At 41.3% G+C, this 17039-nt stretch overlaps 1 protein-coding gene across 1 annotated transcript in view; it reads left to right on the forward strand.

The window, feature by feature from the left end:
• Positions 1-516: 516 nt before the first annotated feature.
• The window catches only part of efna5a (ephrin-A5a), a 70237-nt gene continuing 53714 nt past the window's right edge, over positions 517-17039 (forward strand). Inside the window, exon 1 of the mRNA XM_053648849.1 lies at positions 517-2438. Coding sequence (XP_053504824.1) covers positions 2314-2438 — 125 coding nt within the window. The 5' untranslated portion in view covers positions 517-2313. The remainder of the gene's footprint in view (positions 2439-17039) is intronic.

Consider the following 17039-nt stretch of genomic DNA (forward strand, 5'->3'; position numbering starts at 1 on the left):
CCTGGGCGCCTCCCTAGGGAGGTGTTCCAGGCACGTCCAGCTGGGAGGAGACCTCAGGGAAGACCCAGGACTAGGTGGAGAGATTATATCTCCACACTGGCCTGGGAACGCCTCGGGATCCCCCAGTCAGAGCTGGTTAATGTGGCTCGGGAAAGTGAAGTTTGGGGTTCCCTGGTGGAGCTGCTGGCCCGGCGACCCGATAACGGATAAGCAGTTGAGGATGGATGGATGGATGGAAAGATTTTTCATTTTAGGCGTATCATCAATCAAGAGACGCCTCCGTGAATGTAAATACAAATCGTTTACCTCAAGATTCAAACCACTGGAAACACTCAAGAACAGAAGGGCCAAATTAGACTTATTAAAAACCTCTAAAAAAAAAAGAAGAGAAAAAAGCCTGACCAGCTCTGATGCAAGATTATGGTGTACTATAATGATGGGAAGAGAAAAGTATGTTGAAGGAAAGGGCTATGGAGAAAGGGCTCATGATCCAAAGCATACCACATCATCTGTCAAACATGGTGGAGGAAGTGTTATGGCATGGGCATGTATGGCTGCCAATGGAACTGAGTCACTGGTGATTATTGCTGATGTGACTGTCTATAGAAGTAGCAGGATGAATTCTGACGCATATAGAGCAATGCTTTCTGCTCGGATTCAGTCAAATGCTGCAAATCTGATAGGATGGTGCTTCACTATACAGACCGATAACGACTCAAAACATACTGCGAAAGCCACCCAAGGGCTTCTTAAGGCAAAGAAATGAAACGTTCTTAAATGTCCGATGACTTCACACTAGTTGAGCATGCTTTTCTCTTACTGAAGACAAAACTGTCTGCAGAAAGACCCACAAACAAGCAGCAACTATCAGCAGCTGCAGTAAAGGCCCGGCAAAGCACCTCAAGAGAGGGACCTCAGCATTTGTTCGTGTCCATGGGTTCCAGATTTCAAGCGGTTATTGACTGCAAAGGATTCGCGACCAAGTATTAAAAATAATCAGAATATTGATCATTATGTTAGTTTGTCCAATTACGTCTGAGCGTGTGAAAATGGAGGGACTCTGCTGTGAAAATGCCTGTAGTTCCTAAACGGTTAATGCAGTTTTGTTTTTGGTTAAAAGATGAAAGTCTACACTTCAATCACATTTGGATTGCTTCATTTCAAATCCATTGTGGTGGTGTACAGAGGCAAAATGACAAAAAATTGTGTCACTGACCAAATACTTATGGACCTGACTATGTGTGCGTGTGTGTGTGTGTGTGTGTGTGTGTGTGTGTGAAGTTACTCTATTGTGTATTTGTTGATATGTTTGTAGGTTCTGCACAGCTCAGAAGACGCAGTCATTCCCTCTTTAGTGACTTTTGGAAAGTGGGATCATTCCAAAAACTCAGACCAATAAGGCCGAAAGGGCGCCCCCTCCCTCCTGCTAGCTCTCGCGCTCTCTCTCTCTCTCTCTCTCTCTCTCTCGTGTGGCTTTCACGCGCTCGGCGCTTCACTCCGACCAGCTCCGGTGCCGCGCGCCACGCAGTTTCTTTGTACCGCCGTTCTGATTCATTTACTCACCGCGTTCCCGGACCTGTAAAACCGGTTTGCTCAGTCCGTTCCGGTGTTGTTTTAAAGCCGTAATTCAGCGCACAGCCTGTTGGGTGTTTGCGGCTCTCTCATTAGTTTCCCGTTGTCTGTGACGCGGAGAGCGAAACTGCGCTCGAGACAGGACCAGATCACCGGGAGCAGCTCGCGCTCACTCTGCCCGCGCGCGCGTGTTGTTCGGTGCCTGCACGGATTTGGCATGTTTTTAATTCGCAACTTTCCTTCTCTCACAGTGTGACACGGTGCAGAAGAAAACCGTTTCGTCGCGTGCAGAACACTTTGTCGGCGCAGCAACGAGGGAGTATAAAGGATTGTAAAAAAAAAAAAAAAAAGGGACTGAACACCGCTTTGATTTGTTGATTTGGGTGGATTTTGGATTTCTGGTCTTTCCGGAGACCGCTCCGAGAAGGGATGCGCTTCCACTCCGCCCGGACTACACACTGAAAACCGGCACGCGCAGTCGCTGCAGCGGCGCTTTACTAAAATCTCCATTCACGTAGACTCATTCTCCTTGGGTACGGGAACAGCTCTTGGAAATCCTCAGAGTGGGAACAGTTTATGCACAGACCTGCAGAAGTGTTCACTGAGGAAAGAGTTGATCACATGTGAGTTGGCTGCCGGTGTTTTTTCTTTTCTTTTCACCTGGCGCTCGTGCCCCGGACAGACCCGGTACCTACCGCGTGCCCGTAACAGGACTGATCTGCGCGCTTGAGGTTGTTGGAGATGGCTCCGGCGGGGATGCTGCTGATCGGGGCTGTGTTAGTGTGGGTGTCGGTGTTGGGTGAAGAACCCGCCGCTAAAGCCGTAGCCGACCGATACGCCGTCTACTGGAACCGCACGAATCCCCGGTGAGTGCACGCGGAAACGGGAAACACACATTAGGGCCAGGGTTAAAGAGGATGCTCCTTTAACCCGAGTTTATGCAACGTGTCTTATAGCTACACACTGAAAAAAAAACATTAACAATCCACTTCACTCTGACTAATAAAGGTACCAAACAGTCCCGAGCTGGAACATCTTTCACTTGGGACGTGCATGTGTTTAGTCTAAAGTGGCCCTTGTCTAATTATGCACCTTCATTTATTTCTAAAGGTATAAACATGTAAGGCACACAAATATACCCTGGATGGCACCACCCCAGAGACAGTTTGGTGCCTCTGTTTCTGAGAGTGTAGGAATCTTTGGAGGTTTTAGGAACCTTTGCGACAAGATTCCTGAGATGGCTTTTAAATGGTTCCGCTAAAAGATCCACCAGGAACCTTGTGGATTGCCTTTTTTTTTTGGCATCTTGGATTGTCTGGGCTACTTTCTGTATACAAAATCCTCAGCACAGAGGCCCAGTTAACACCTAAAACATTATATTCACCTCAGATAGGCAGGATTATATTCTATCTTGGAATATTATCTAGACTTTTACGAAAACTATTCATTTAACAGCAGGATTTGTGTTCTGTTTATATGCTATACACATTGGTTTTGATGTTAACCCAGTGCATAGAGGGGGGGAAGGTGGTTTTAAGGTAGAAACTCAAGGATACATCGTTCATACCTTTATTGAGAAGACCATAATTGTGGAGGAATGTCGTCAAGGTCATAAAGTTGTACCTTACCTTTGATGGAACATTTCCATTGTGTGTACCTGGGTGAAGAGAACGCTATTACAGCATGCTTTCTTCTCCTGAAGGTCCCTTTAGGCTTAACTATAGTTATGTGATTTCTTAAAATTCACACGTTTCTTATGAGAAGCGCTCGCGTTGTCCGAGAGAACTCGGCAAACCCGCAGACACTCGCAGTGAAGATTCGCAGATGTGCTGGAAATACTGTGTCGAGATGCTTGAAGATGTTGGACTATACGTGACGTATTACGATGTCTAGGCTTAATCACGGAGTGCAGTGGAGCATTTCGGCGAAAAGAAACAAAAAAGAACCGATCCATTAGCTAAGAAAAGAAGTGAAAACGAGTAACCGGGTACAAAAAATACATTCTCGTATCTTCTGTGAGTAACGCTGGAGTCAGTTAGCGTTACTGATCTATCAGTATAATAATGTATCACTATAATAACGTCATGTTGCCCAACCATAGCAGCAGAATATGAAACATTCTCATTTCAATTGCGTAGAATCTTCTTTTGGTTCGGCACAAGCACGCACACGCACGCACGCACACACACACACACACACACACACACACACAATGCACACAACCTAGATTCTGTTCTAATGCAGGACTGTAAATCAGGTACATACAATGTAAACGTGCTCTCAAAGATGCATCATGAGTTCATTAAGGACTAATTATAAGCCTAACGATGTTCCTGAGCACAATATTATTGCTCTATTTAAAACGATAAAACATGCACGCTTGAGTTCAGCACCCCTTTTGACAAATTTATATACGTTAGAAACACTTTTTAATACTTCAGAGAAACCCTGAAAGTGCTTTTAATACCGTAATAATACATGGGAGCTCAGATTTGCGTTCGCAAAGTCATGAACAAAACAGTCCTTACTTTCCATGGATCTTACTTTAATAGGTCGGCGTGATGATGTGAAATACAGCACAACGGTGATCTTTTATTTATTTATTTTTTTTGGAGTTTTGCCTGTTAAGTATTTTTTACATTTTTTTTATTTATTCATGATGAGCAGGCTACATGATGTTGGCATTGGTGATATTTTTTTGGTGAAGAACTTACTTTAGTAGATGTAAAATAAAAAAATATATATCTTTTAAAGCATCAATTTAGTGGGTTTTAAACATGGAACAGTTGTTTTGCTTACAAAAGCTGTGATACATTAGGGTACAAGCACATTAGGGTTAATTTATAGATTATTTATTTTTTATTAAAAATTTTTTTTTAAGGGAACATCTCCATTTGGTTTTATTAACTGGTCAAAATGGAAAGTCGTTCTTGTGACATTTTAATCGTGTTTTAATCGTTTTGTTTTCTTTGTTTTGTTGTTATATTGGAGCGCCTGTGTAACTGAATATAGACATTTAAGGTTATCCTCATGTGTTATACTCAACTATTGTTAAAACACCAGATTTTATTGAATGGGATTTGGCATATTTTTAGATCTGACGATGTCACGTTTGATGTCAGCTAACAATGTTTTTCCATATGCAAAGTCAAGTAGCTCAGTCAGGATTATTTCCATCTTAAGCTCGTTAGCTGAAAAGAAAAATAATGACGTGTAGGACGTCTACGCAGCGACGGCTCAGAAAACATATATTAGTCATAGTCACTAGTCAAGTATCTAATATTGTTATAGAAGTCACTAAGAGGCTGCAGAGACAAGCAGGTTTTTAGGGCAGCGTCTGTGCTGCCGAGTCCAGGTAGCATCAAAACTTCTGTTTTCTACGGGTCCTTATTTGGGACACGTTTGAAGAAGCGTTGCACGTGTCTTACCCAGAGAACGCATTTCCAGTGCCATTTCCACCAGTTCACCGGAAGATTAAAAAACAAGCATGATTATTGAATCGCAGAACCTGAGTTTATTTGAAACAATTGACGTTTTTGAATAGATAATTATAATGAAATTGGGTTTCATTAGATTTTATATGACTAAAATACAACAAAAAAAAAAGAAAAGAAAAAGTGTGAGACCAGGTTGGAAATACATTATTGTTTCTATAGCAACAGGTCGTTCACAGGGATTGGATGGTGGACGCGTGACATAATTCTACACTAATAATGTGTATCTACACTAATAATAAAAAATAGAATAAAAACATTTCTTGTTATTTAAGAAATAAAAATGTATAATCTTGATATGGTGACGTTTTCTTCAAGGAGATTTATGGAAGGAGTCTCCAGTTACAGAAATAGAGCTGTAAGCTTTCCGACACGGGAAAGTCTTCAGTACAGTACAGAGTAGTTAACGCTTTGTGGTTTCTCTAATATTTGTCTAACATGACAAGCTGTGTCCTTATTAACTTCAAGAAAGAAAAGTATTGCCTTCTATCTCAGAGAGATTTAAAAAAAAAACAAAAAACAAACAAGTATATTTATTCAAATACTTAACGTGCACTTAGTTAAAAATTTAGGATTTAAAGGAACGTGTACAGCGCGGCTGGGTTTCATTGGATTGTGTGTGAATAAAATCAGAATCAAATGCAGAACCGTTAAACCTGCTTATAACGTCGTTTGTAATGTTTCATACCGATTGATCTCGGACAAATTGTCATTCATTGATTTGATCAGACTTATTTCTGGCAGTGTTGTGAATCCTGATAAAAGGCTAACAAAAGGCTTTAAAATAGTTCCGAGTTTTGACATGAAATAAGTATCTAAGAAAATCATGATGTGGAATAGAAAGTGATTTAGTACTTTGGGGGTGTGGGGGGGGGGGGTGGGGGGGGTGTGTGTGGGGGGGGATACTTTCAGACCTAAATTATGAGGCATCAAAATATGCCGAATCCTTTGAAAGGTAGGCCTACGGGACAGCGTTTCTCAAACTGGGGTCCGTGAAGCAGAGCCAGAGGGTCTGTGATTATTCATTTAGTTGCAGTGATGAAAATCACAACCCGTCATGATCAAATATATTATATTCGTTGATTTTTATTTTTATTAGCCTGTTTGACGGGCCTGTTGAATCTAATCCAAACCTCATTAAATCAAAAACAATTTGCCGATAAATAAACGAAGTTGGATCGGTGGGATGTCCGTGAATATAAAAAGCTTTATGGCTCCTATAAATAGCGGAAATATTTTTGTATACGTCTAAACAATGAGAGAAATACTTGAACGTTTGGAAAAAAAAAAAAAAAAAAAAGTTAACGGGGAAAAAGTTTGAGAACCCCTGCTTGTAGAAGGATTATATAACTCCTAACTATCCCATCCTTTTAGAAAAGTTTGTCCCTGAGAATGCATTTAAACTGGCAGCCGTAGTGTTCACAGCTCTTTGCAGGAGTCCATGGTTTGTTTCTGAAATGAGCTCTTCCCCATTCCCAGGTTTTCTTGCTCAGTTGCCATGGGGCTCCCTCCGTGCCCTGCGCCCTGCGCCCCATGCTGAGCGAACACAAAGGCTGAGGCCCGGAGTGGCCCTGAGCAGTGGTGCGTCCCGGCTGGGGGTTTGCTCATGAGAGGGGCGCATGCCGAGCTCGCGCATTTAGCTCTAACAGCACCGGGGTCTGTGTTAACCATCAACGGAGCAGCCCTGGGCTCTGGTTAGGGTGCAACCTCGGGGCAAACCTTGTCTCTGAGGCTGTGCACGCACCGGGGTGCTGGCTGTGTGTGTGTATGTGTGTGTGTGTGTGTGTGTTAGTGGCACCCTGCCTGCGTTTTGTCTTGGCACAATGAGGCCCCTCCGGTAAATAAATGAGCTACTCTAAATGAGTGTCTCTCATTCGCATTCATGCGCTCACCCAGTGGCCTAATCCAAATCTGGCTGAGTTGAATAATGTAGCAGTGCTGTCTGTCATGACCTTGGGGCCCCAAATCTGGCCATCCGTCACTCATAACCCCACCCGAAAGGAGTCACGTCCTCCCCTCGGAAATTTTCATCAGAGGGACTGACGCGAAAGCTGCACGCTATCAGCAGGCCATTAGACTCGGCTCAGAAAGAGTTTACGGTTTGTAAAAAAGTGTAGACGATGGGATGTTTTGATCTCTAATTATTTCGCGTTTCGGATTAAAATTCTTGTATCATGACTTTTCCGCCTACCGTCCGATCCTTTAGCAGATCTGTAGCAGCTGCATCTTTGAACGTAGCTCATTAATGTGCACAAATTACAGGCATTAGAAAGAGTGTTACAAGAGATCAAATCCAAGATTTAGCCAGGCATGCTGTGAAATATTAATGCATCTGTTTGGTGGCTGAATGTAATGATGTGCATTAGAAGAGTTTTAATTAGACTTTTATGATGGTTTAAAGAAACAGATGCACTAAATCCTTTCAGTCTTTATGAGCGATGGTAGTGTGGTGTGACAGTGTGGTAAGAAAAGGCCCAAAAGTTTTGTTTGTTTGTTTGTTTGTTTGTTTGTTTGCATAAATGATAAACGTATTGTACAACATTTATGGAAGGAATCCCAGAGTCCCAGAATCCCAGAGGTAAAGCTGTCTGGTTTTTTTTCCTGACATGGAAAAGTCTTCAGGACTGAGGACTTTAGGAGTTTATACTTTGCAGTATCGCTTTAACATGAAAAGCTGCGTTTTTTTCTTTCTTTTTTGTCTCATTAGAGAGGAAGGAGTTTGCATGTTCTCCCCGTGCTGCGGGGGTTTCCTCCGGGTACTCCGGTTTCCTCCCCCAGTCCAAAGACATGCACGGTAGGCTGATTGGCGTGTCCAAAGTGTCCGTAGTGTATGAATGGGTGTGTGAATGTGTATGTGAGTGTGCCCTGCGATGGATTGGCACCCTGTCCTTGTGCCCGATGCTCCCTGAGATAGGTTCCAGGTTTCCCCGTGACCCTGAAAAGGATAAGCGGTATAGATTGGATGAATGGATAGAGAGGAAAAAGAGAGAATGTTGACGGAATGCCTGTTTTATAGCTGCTATAACGTAAGTGATAACAGGAACTAACTAGTTTTGGATGTTTCCACAACATTCAGCGTGACTATCATCGAATGCCAAGTACGATGCGTTGTTTTTAATAAAGAAAAATTGGAATCCTTGGTAAATTGCTGCGTTATAAGATGAACAAAACACTTGGGAACGTGTGGTTAAAGGAAAATAATCAACGCCCTGGTGGTAACAGGAACTGTGCTCCGTCACACCACGCAATCATTGATTGTTTTCCTAAAGCAACACGACACGGGATGTTTTATTCCGAACTTGATACTGTAAAACTTCTTAGAGCCTTGACATGGAAAACTATTCTTTTTTTTTTTGAACCTATAAAGGCCCTTGTCAGCTCTCCTCAGCATAATGATATACTATGATACATGAATATTGTGTACTGTGGAGGTATGGTGTAACATTTTTGCCACATCACCCAGTAGTATGATGCGCTTTGTAGCAAAGAAATACCGAAAAAACTGCCGATTGATCTACGTCTCATTTTAATCACACTGCAAAGTAAACAAGGTAAACATTTTACCGACATTCTGCATTTTGTGTTTGATATTAAAATGAGCCTCGCGGTAACGGCTAGTGTCGAAACTCTTTAGGGGCTTTAGAAAAGACCTGCTGCTTTAGTTTTAATGTTAAAGTGTGTGGAAGCTCCAAGCAGCCATTCAGATGCGAGTTCCCCTCTCCCGCCTTCCCCCCGTCCCCACGTTACGCTCTCACAGGGTTTCGGGGCTGTTAGAAAAGCGGTCAGGGCCACTTGCAATTACAAAATTTGGGTCAATTCGAGTTGGCAAGTTCTCCGTCAAAAAGCCTCCTGCTTCATTTTCACATGGCTTGAGAATTGTGTGTTCAGAAAGAAAGCTTATTATTTTTCTGACTCACTTCTTCCACTGTGATTTGCGAAAAAAAAGAAAAGAAAAAAAAAAAAAAAGAAGCTTGGCTACTTCGTAAGTTAGATATGTCGTTAAAAGTAATCTTAGATTCCCGATTGATTTATTGTGCTAGGCAAACCGCTGCAGGGGATTTTGTTTTCCTTTTGCAAGGAAATCATCCAGTATTGACAATCAGCGTTGTTTATTTATTGCTTCGGGAACGGATCGGTGGAGAATCAGTATTAAATTCCGGTCTTAATCTTCAGGGTGTTTGTATATGTGGTGCCATGGAAGCCGATACCTTCAGCCATCAAAGAGATCCATCAGATAGATCTAAGCACTCAACAGCTGGACAGAAAGATCTCGGGAAGAGCGGAACCGTTCCACGGTGCAGTTTTAATCCTGGATAATTCCTTTCCGAAGCTCTGAGTGACAGATGTGAAACACTTTTTCTTATGAATCTCACAGATTTATGACCTGCAAGTGAGCCACACCATGTTTAAATGCACGTGTAGTGGGCCTTTCGAGAAAATCTTTTTTTTTTTCTTTCTTTCTGTTGGATATCTTTTAAAGCCCTGCTCTTTTGCATCTCATGAGTCCTCTCAAAAGTCCTCATATGTTTTCCTTTATGCTCCAGCTCAGTTTTAATCCCCAATTAAAACACAATCCCATCCCCCCCCCCCCTTTTTTTTCTGCAGTTTGTGGAGAGTTGATGTTGTGATAGCTGCACTGTGGTGTTGTTTGGTGCTGTATGAGCATTGTTCACCTTGTTTACCTGACGCCCCCTCTCCTCCCCCGTGCCCTCCCCCCCTCCACTTTCCTGTTCCTGACTCCCCTGCGCCTGCCTGGTTTCAGCTCGGATTTTTTAATTTATTTATTTTTTTATTTTTTTTTTAGACTTGCGTCCAAATACTAAATATTGACTGTGTTTTACGAGCTCGGCCGTGTCCCAGCTAGTGCCCAACCTCTGTGAAAGGCTGCCATTGTTCGTGGCTTAGTGGAGCTTTGCCAGGGTCTGAAGTATGCACGCTTGTACACATGGGAAGGGCACAGCAGGGCTTGTAGGCATACGGATGGGCATAAAAAAAACAGTCTGGAAGTGGCTCAGCCACTAAAGACTAGAGGAAAAGGGAAGCGAGGGGCCCGGGCGGTATCGCCAGCGCTGGAACTTTCTCAAGGGACACAGGGACAGTCGTGCTAGATTAGCTGGGATCCCTTGCGATTATTTTTCCATGATTACCTTGAATTTAAAAAAAAAAAAAAAAGACCTTGCTATATAGGGCTGGGCGATACAACAATACGATATTTATATCGTGATCAGTTAGTACACAATGCACATTCTTGAGTGAATTATTATACTGTAGTGTATCTTAGTGTACATTATTAGTAAATTTATAACACTCATCATCATCATGTCGTTGATGTTGACGTTAAGATATTTTGATTCTATGTTTCCTGTAAAGTAATTCACATTGTTAGATGTTAAATAAAAATATCACCGATGCTATCATTTATGGTACTATTTTTGATACTTTATAATCTTGGTATTGTAATACAATATTTTTTGCCTTCTACCATGTTGAATTCTTGAATCTGATTAGTCTAAATGTATTGTTAAGTTTCTATGACAGTAGTGCTGACAGTAAGAAAAAAAAAAAAAAGGTTTATATCAAGGTGCTTGATATAATGATCATTTCTGTAGTAACAACGTACACAATTTCTCTCTTCTTGAAAAAACACTCCCTTGGAATGGATGATAGGGTGATTTTTTTTGAGTCTTTGTATACGTCAGATCCGGTTTATCAGTATCATGACAAGCTGGTGAGGGAACAACTGTTTATAGCTGCTATAATAAATGGTAACAGGAACGTGTATGTTTCATGGACGGTCCACAACATTAAGTGTGATAGTATGATGTGTTCTTAAAAAATTTCAATCAAATTGCCGTATTATAAGAGGAATAAAACACTTTGGGGACGTGCTGTCGTCGGAAAATAATCACATTGCTGTGGTAAACGTAACTCCACCCCTTCGCTGATTATTACTTATACCGGGTGTCACAAAACGCAAAACTCTCCACACGTAGGGGACTATGTTTGCCAGCACCACGTCAGCGGATGTTCGTGGACGTCCACGTGTTCTCGGTCGGTCCTCAACACTTCCGGTCTTTTTGAATTTGTTAATAAGTTTGGCAACAGCGTCGCGCATGATGTGCTCGCCAGGTTTCCCGTTAAAGTCCGTCGCGGCCTTGCGATCCAACCACGAGAATGATTTCAATATGTTCTTCCTTTGTCAAAGGTTATCAGAAAAAAAAAAAAACTAATCATATAAACATATAAAGTATGAGAAATCTTGGAAGACATTTTGCTAAAAAAATATTCCTTTCCCCAATGTATGGAGACTTCTGAGACGCCGTATATATTGCCCACTTGAACACTCCTCGACAAAATACTTCCTTCCTCCAGGGTTATTTAGTTAGTTTAAGTTGAAACTAACTAACCGGGGTCTACTTGGGGCCTTTTCAAAAAGAGAAATCCTTTAGAATGCTGGATGGATTCTTTTTTTTTTTCTCCTAAGAGTCTATAGGGCTAATTTATGTCAATGTTAGTTTCGAGAAAGCTACGCTGGCTTTAATTTGGACCGGAAAAATGGTGCATTTCAATCCTGCGTCCCAGCACCGTGTGTCAAAAAGAGCCGAGCCTTCCTGCAGGGGAACCAGAACATCCTGCTGTTTGGTGACCCCTCACACAGAGAGGCTGCTGTTACCTCTTACCTCGTTTTTATTTCGTCATGGCTGAATAGGATTCTAAGTTGTAGGCATGTTCCAGTGAACGTTTATACGATATACAGCGTTATTCCACAATGTTGCTATTGTGGATGCTTCAAAATCTCATCACCACCACTGGGTTTGATAAAACAGAATAAAATACAGCTGTCTGTTAGAGGTTTGCACGAGCTCTGCCTGCGTGCATCACAGTGATGGAAATCCCATAATTCAGTTCACCAGATGGGAGTTTAATGGATGTTTCAAAAAACGTGGCAAGCAGCTCTGTCGCTCCTGATTGAGAAATAATTGTTTTTTGAAAAATTGTTTTTTTTAAAAAAAAAAAGAAAGAAAAGAACTGAGCTGAAAAAAATAAATAAAAATCTTTTCAAATGATATCAACACACACACACACACACACACACACACTAAAATAATTTGTCCCAAGACTATTTGTAGCAAGGCATCTATTCCCTTAAAGAGAGCAAAAAAAAAATCAGGATTTGTTTTGTTGCCTTAGTGATCCATCTCTCTCCTGGGTCTCTTCTGTTTCTCATCCCTTCATGTTTACTCATAGTAAACGGCTCATACTTTCAATTCCTCGTTAAAATGTGAGTGTTGAAATGGCTTCTCCGCTTCCTTTGAAGATCTGGGTTGAAGGTATTAACAGAAAGACTCTAAAGGGCTTAAGAGGTCATCGGCCCATTGTGCAGAGACACAAAACACTTCCTCTGAACCCCTTCACCCTCCTGTCTCTCCTCCACTGAGCCACAACCTCACTGGTCATTCATATTCATCGACCTCGAGCCTTAAAAACCCCGATAAAGTTCTTGAAAGGATCCTAAAGTTGGCTAAACCTGCTTGATGTGCATTGTAGGGAAACATGGCGTGCGCTAACGACCGCTCTGCACATTGAGCTGAGGCGAAAGCGCAGAGCCAGAGCTCTTTGTTGCTCTTCATTACGGCACATTTAATCGCAATAGGAAATAATGATGGAGGCATTTGTCGGGCAGATTAAGCTAATAAAAATGAGGCTACTTGGCAAGAGGAGCTAACAGAAGGAGCGGTGTCACGGCTAATTTTTGAGTTGTGTCTGCCATAGGAAACAGGAAATAGGAAAACTCAAAATAAATACTGAAAATAGTAAGCACTTCTACCTGGTTCATTTAGGTAAGAGTGAAATGTATACCAGACTTTGACTTTCAAAAAACAAAACAAAAAAAAGACCAATGACCCAATCAAAATCTAGTATTTTAGATATTTTTGTAAATATTACAGATTTTTTTTTTAATGAATGAATATGGTGGCTTTTAGAGAGAAAAAACGAACCATTTATGCCCTATTCATACCGTCACCACAATTTCACATTCTCTTATCAAATATCCACAAAATCCTTAACCAAATCGGCGCTCTTCAGACCACGTAAGCATGGCAACAAACATAACAATTCAGACGAGGTTATGCTTTTCGGTCGCCTTTGTTACTTAACAACAATTAAAGCATGTTAATAGCTTAGCATGTTTTAATTAGAATCAATTATAATGTGTAAATAAAGGCATTTTCTTTCTTTCTTTCTTTCTTTGTTTATTTATTTATTAGCTCTTATTATTTATTAGCTTTTATTAACCATTTAAATTGTCGAACTTGCTGGGAACTTGCGGGAATCTTCACCTTACTAGTGCGTGGCATCATGATGTAAACAAACAGGGCTTAAACAGTGGTATCGGCTACCTCAGTTACAACAATACACCATGTTAGTCTTAACTTTGTACGAGCACTAAAAGTTCATGACTTGGCTACAATCTAGCCAGTTAATGCTAGTGATAACTTTAATGATGATGAAGTGTTTCCCAAAACAGTGAGCTATACGATCAGTGTTACGGATTTAACCAACTAATGTGTTGATTGAGCTAAAGCTAATACTACTATAAGCTCATTTAAAAGTAAAAAAAAAAAAAAACCTTTATTTAATGATGACGGTCTAAGCAGTCAAGCTGATCTCTGATGTTGTGTGCCGAGTCCTAACTTTTGGAGTAGGAATTCCTAGTTGATGGGCTGTTTTCTTTGTTTTTGACGTGCGAAAATCCGACGTACGAGCTTTGGTCGAAAGTAGCATTAAGCAGGGGCGTAACCTGGCCTGGGCGTTGGGGGCTGTAGCTCCGAAGATTTTTTTTCTTTAGCCCCGAATAATTCTCTACTTGAAGCGGTTTGTCACTATCTTCAGTGAACGTAGGCAAGACCAATCAGACAGGATTTACAGGAAAACACTTGGAAATACTCGTATCTTATTGGATGACAGCTCTCAATTCTGCCAAACGCTAGCTCGCAGTTAGTTATCGTGACGGGAAAATGGATATACACGTTTTTATTTTTATTTTTTTTTACCTGTAAAGGGGTTGAAACTGAAACACTACCCTCCTCTCATGCTGAGCAGGAAAACAAGGTGTGTAAATGTCTACATGAGTTCCAAGTTACGTGAAAATGACAGCTAGTGTACTTTACGTAGCATTGTAGCAGCTCGGCTAGCGCCACCGAACTAGCCTAGTCTGGTTAGATATCCAGACAGTTTGATATTTTCTCGGCCTGGTCGGCCTGCAAACAGTGATAACACCCGAGACGTTTATCATAGTTTATCATAGCCCCAGGCATTAAGTCAGGATTTAACGCTACACATGGCTATCATGCATTCTGCATCACTTTCTAGTACTGACTCTGATAGCTTACTCATAATATCACTTAACTTTATAATCTGTTGTTTGTGTTTCCAGAGACGTAACTTTCCGATGAATCTCCATGATCTCGTAATTGCTGTAATTCAAACTGACATGAACTCGCTGTAAGAACAGAACGAGATATTTACACCTTCTGAGATGTAGCTATAGCAACAGCCATATAACACTAGACTGTATGTAGTGATATATCTGCATCAGTTATGAGGAAGCAAGGCATTTACAAAGCCTGTTTGTAGGCACGGTATGGTCTAAGCATGAGAACACCTACTAAGATATTGTTTTCAATCTCCAGCTCCATTATTTCAGATATCTGGACACTTGGTTTCATGTAACAATGTTTGAAAGAGATATTAGAACAACTGTTCGGTCGTTTATTCCGGCAGCTCTATCGTGACTTCTGCTGAATCAGCAAAAACGCTATTCCTGACAACTAACAACATGGTGACATAGCTTTCGAAAGTTTATTTCAGTAACCGAGACTTTTATTATGATTAAAACATCTCAGAGGGAGCCATGGCGTCATTTTTTTTTAACCGAACGGTTCATTAAAATGTCATTAAAAACCGAGTCGCTGCACTTGACTGCCCTGTGGTTTGTGTCATGTAGTCAGAGCTTTTAGGGAAGGACTGCACTCTGTTGTTTAACACCTATCCTGGATCCTGGATGTTTTTTAACTGTAATTTTCCGAAAGTAACTGAATGAACAAAGTAGAGCTGTAAGATTAAAAAAAAAAATGTAAAAAAAAACTGTAATTAAAAATGAGCAGAATCTTGTGTGAGAATATTTTGTAGTCTTGGTATGAGGAAACGTTTTAATGTGAATGATTCTCCTTTAGGGAAAAACATTTCCTTTTCTCGTGTGATATTTGAGTACAGCTTTGGGATAGATAGACAGACGTATTAAAAACTGTTTACGATCACAAGTCGAGCCTTCACGCGCAACGTCAGAGGAAAACCAGGTCAGGACGTCCATGATTTTCTGGGGGAATTTCAGGGTGGACATTTTGTCTCGGTGCTGTGTTGCATTTGGCTCGACTTTCTATCCACTTTTTGTTCCATGTCGTGGCTTGTTTTTACATCTTTACGATCGACACGTGCGAGTTTAATACCGGCCGACGTCACGGCGTATTAAATACAGTATCTATTGTTTTCAGAGTCGAATAGTTGTATTTTATGAGGACATGGAGAGCCGAGATGAGGCTAAGCACGCGAGCAGCCATTTCCTAACTCGCCTCCATTTTGTGTCCTGCGCAGCGCTGCTTGTTTTTTTTTTTTTTTTTTTTTTTTTTTTTTTTAAGGCACATCAGGAAACCGGCTTTGACATGGTAGGACTCGCGCAATATTAGCCAAATTTGAAATATTATCGATGCGGCACTTTGGACGCTGGCGTGAAATCGTTCCAAATAAAATAACATAAAATTCCGAAAGTTTGCGCCGTCATGTGTCACGGCAGTGCCAGCGTGCTGCTCGATTCTGGCATCCTGGCACTAGTATCACTGGTAGAGGGAGCGTGTACGCTTGTCCTCCTCCTCCTTTATGCCTGTGTGCTGGCCTGGCCTCAGTTATTCTTGTGCATAATTGATGGAAAAGTTAGAATAGCAGAAGTAATGCGATGAGAGGGTGCAGCGAAGCGGCAAGGCGGCCGAGTGCAGAGCTGAGAGGGGGATCGCGTGCGGCGGGCAGCAAAAACTCGCAGCCGAGGAGAGGGCATCTGGAGTAACAGGTCCTGACACTGAGCCGGAGGAACGTGTCAGCATGCAGTCAGTCTTGGCGTTTTTCATATAGCAAATACAGCCTGGCTGAAAATAAACTCGAGTGTCGTTGTCATAAGAGGGAAATGGGTGTATTGTGATGGTAAGCACGGAGTGGGTTTTGTTATAGGGGCTTTGTACAGGTGACTCACCAGTGTCACATTACAAAGAGGCGCTAATGAGCGAACACCTTGGCTTTGTCTCATTAACAATGGGGGTGAGAAAGACGCTAGTTCAGGATCATCCTGCTTCAAAGCAGCCTGGATAACACTGACTTTCACAATACCTCGGATTCAATCTGGCCAGAAACTGAAACTTGACCACAGTAATGAAAAAGCAATACGTGGTATTAAATGGTGCTGTTAGACGTACTTGGTCATTAAGATCTGGCGTATACTTGCTCTTAGTTCTATTGTTAAAATCGATTTTAACAACAACAACAACAAAAAAAATATGGCTGCTTCACATACCTGATACAAAGAATGTACCAATTGAGACCATTTTCTTTGGACGCTGAGAAATTACAGATACCAGTGCTCACATTTATTGTTTTCATTAATGTTATTTTTATTTTTTCAGTGATCATTTGTGAATGTTAGTACCTACATCAGTACCTACTTGATCGCTGAGCTTAGTTTCATTAAAGAAATCATCCCACAAATAGGAAAACTGTTTCTTCTATATCTCTCTAAACTTATCTTTAATCATCTACTGAAAGTAATAAAGATTATAAATAATCATGACAGCTTTAGGTACAGGTAAGTGTCCAGAACCTGTTTGAAGTACTTTAGCAACGACAATAATACACCTTTAACCAAAC

The sequence above is a fragment of the Ictalurus furcatus genome, chromosome 18 (assembly GCF_023375685.1).
Source record: "Ictalurus furcatus strain D&B chromosome 18, Billie_1.0, whole genome shotgun sequence".
Lineage (NCBI taxonomy): Eukaryota > Metazoa > Chordata > Actinopteri > Siluriformes > Ictaluridae > Ictalurus > Ictalurus furcatus.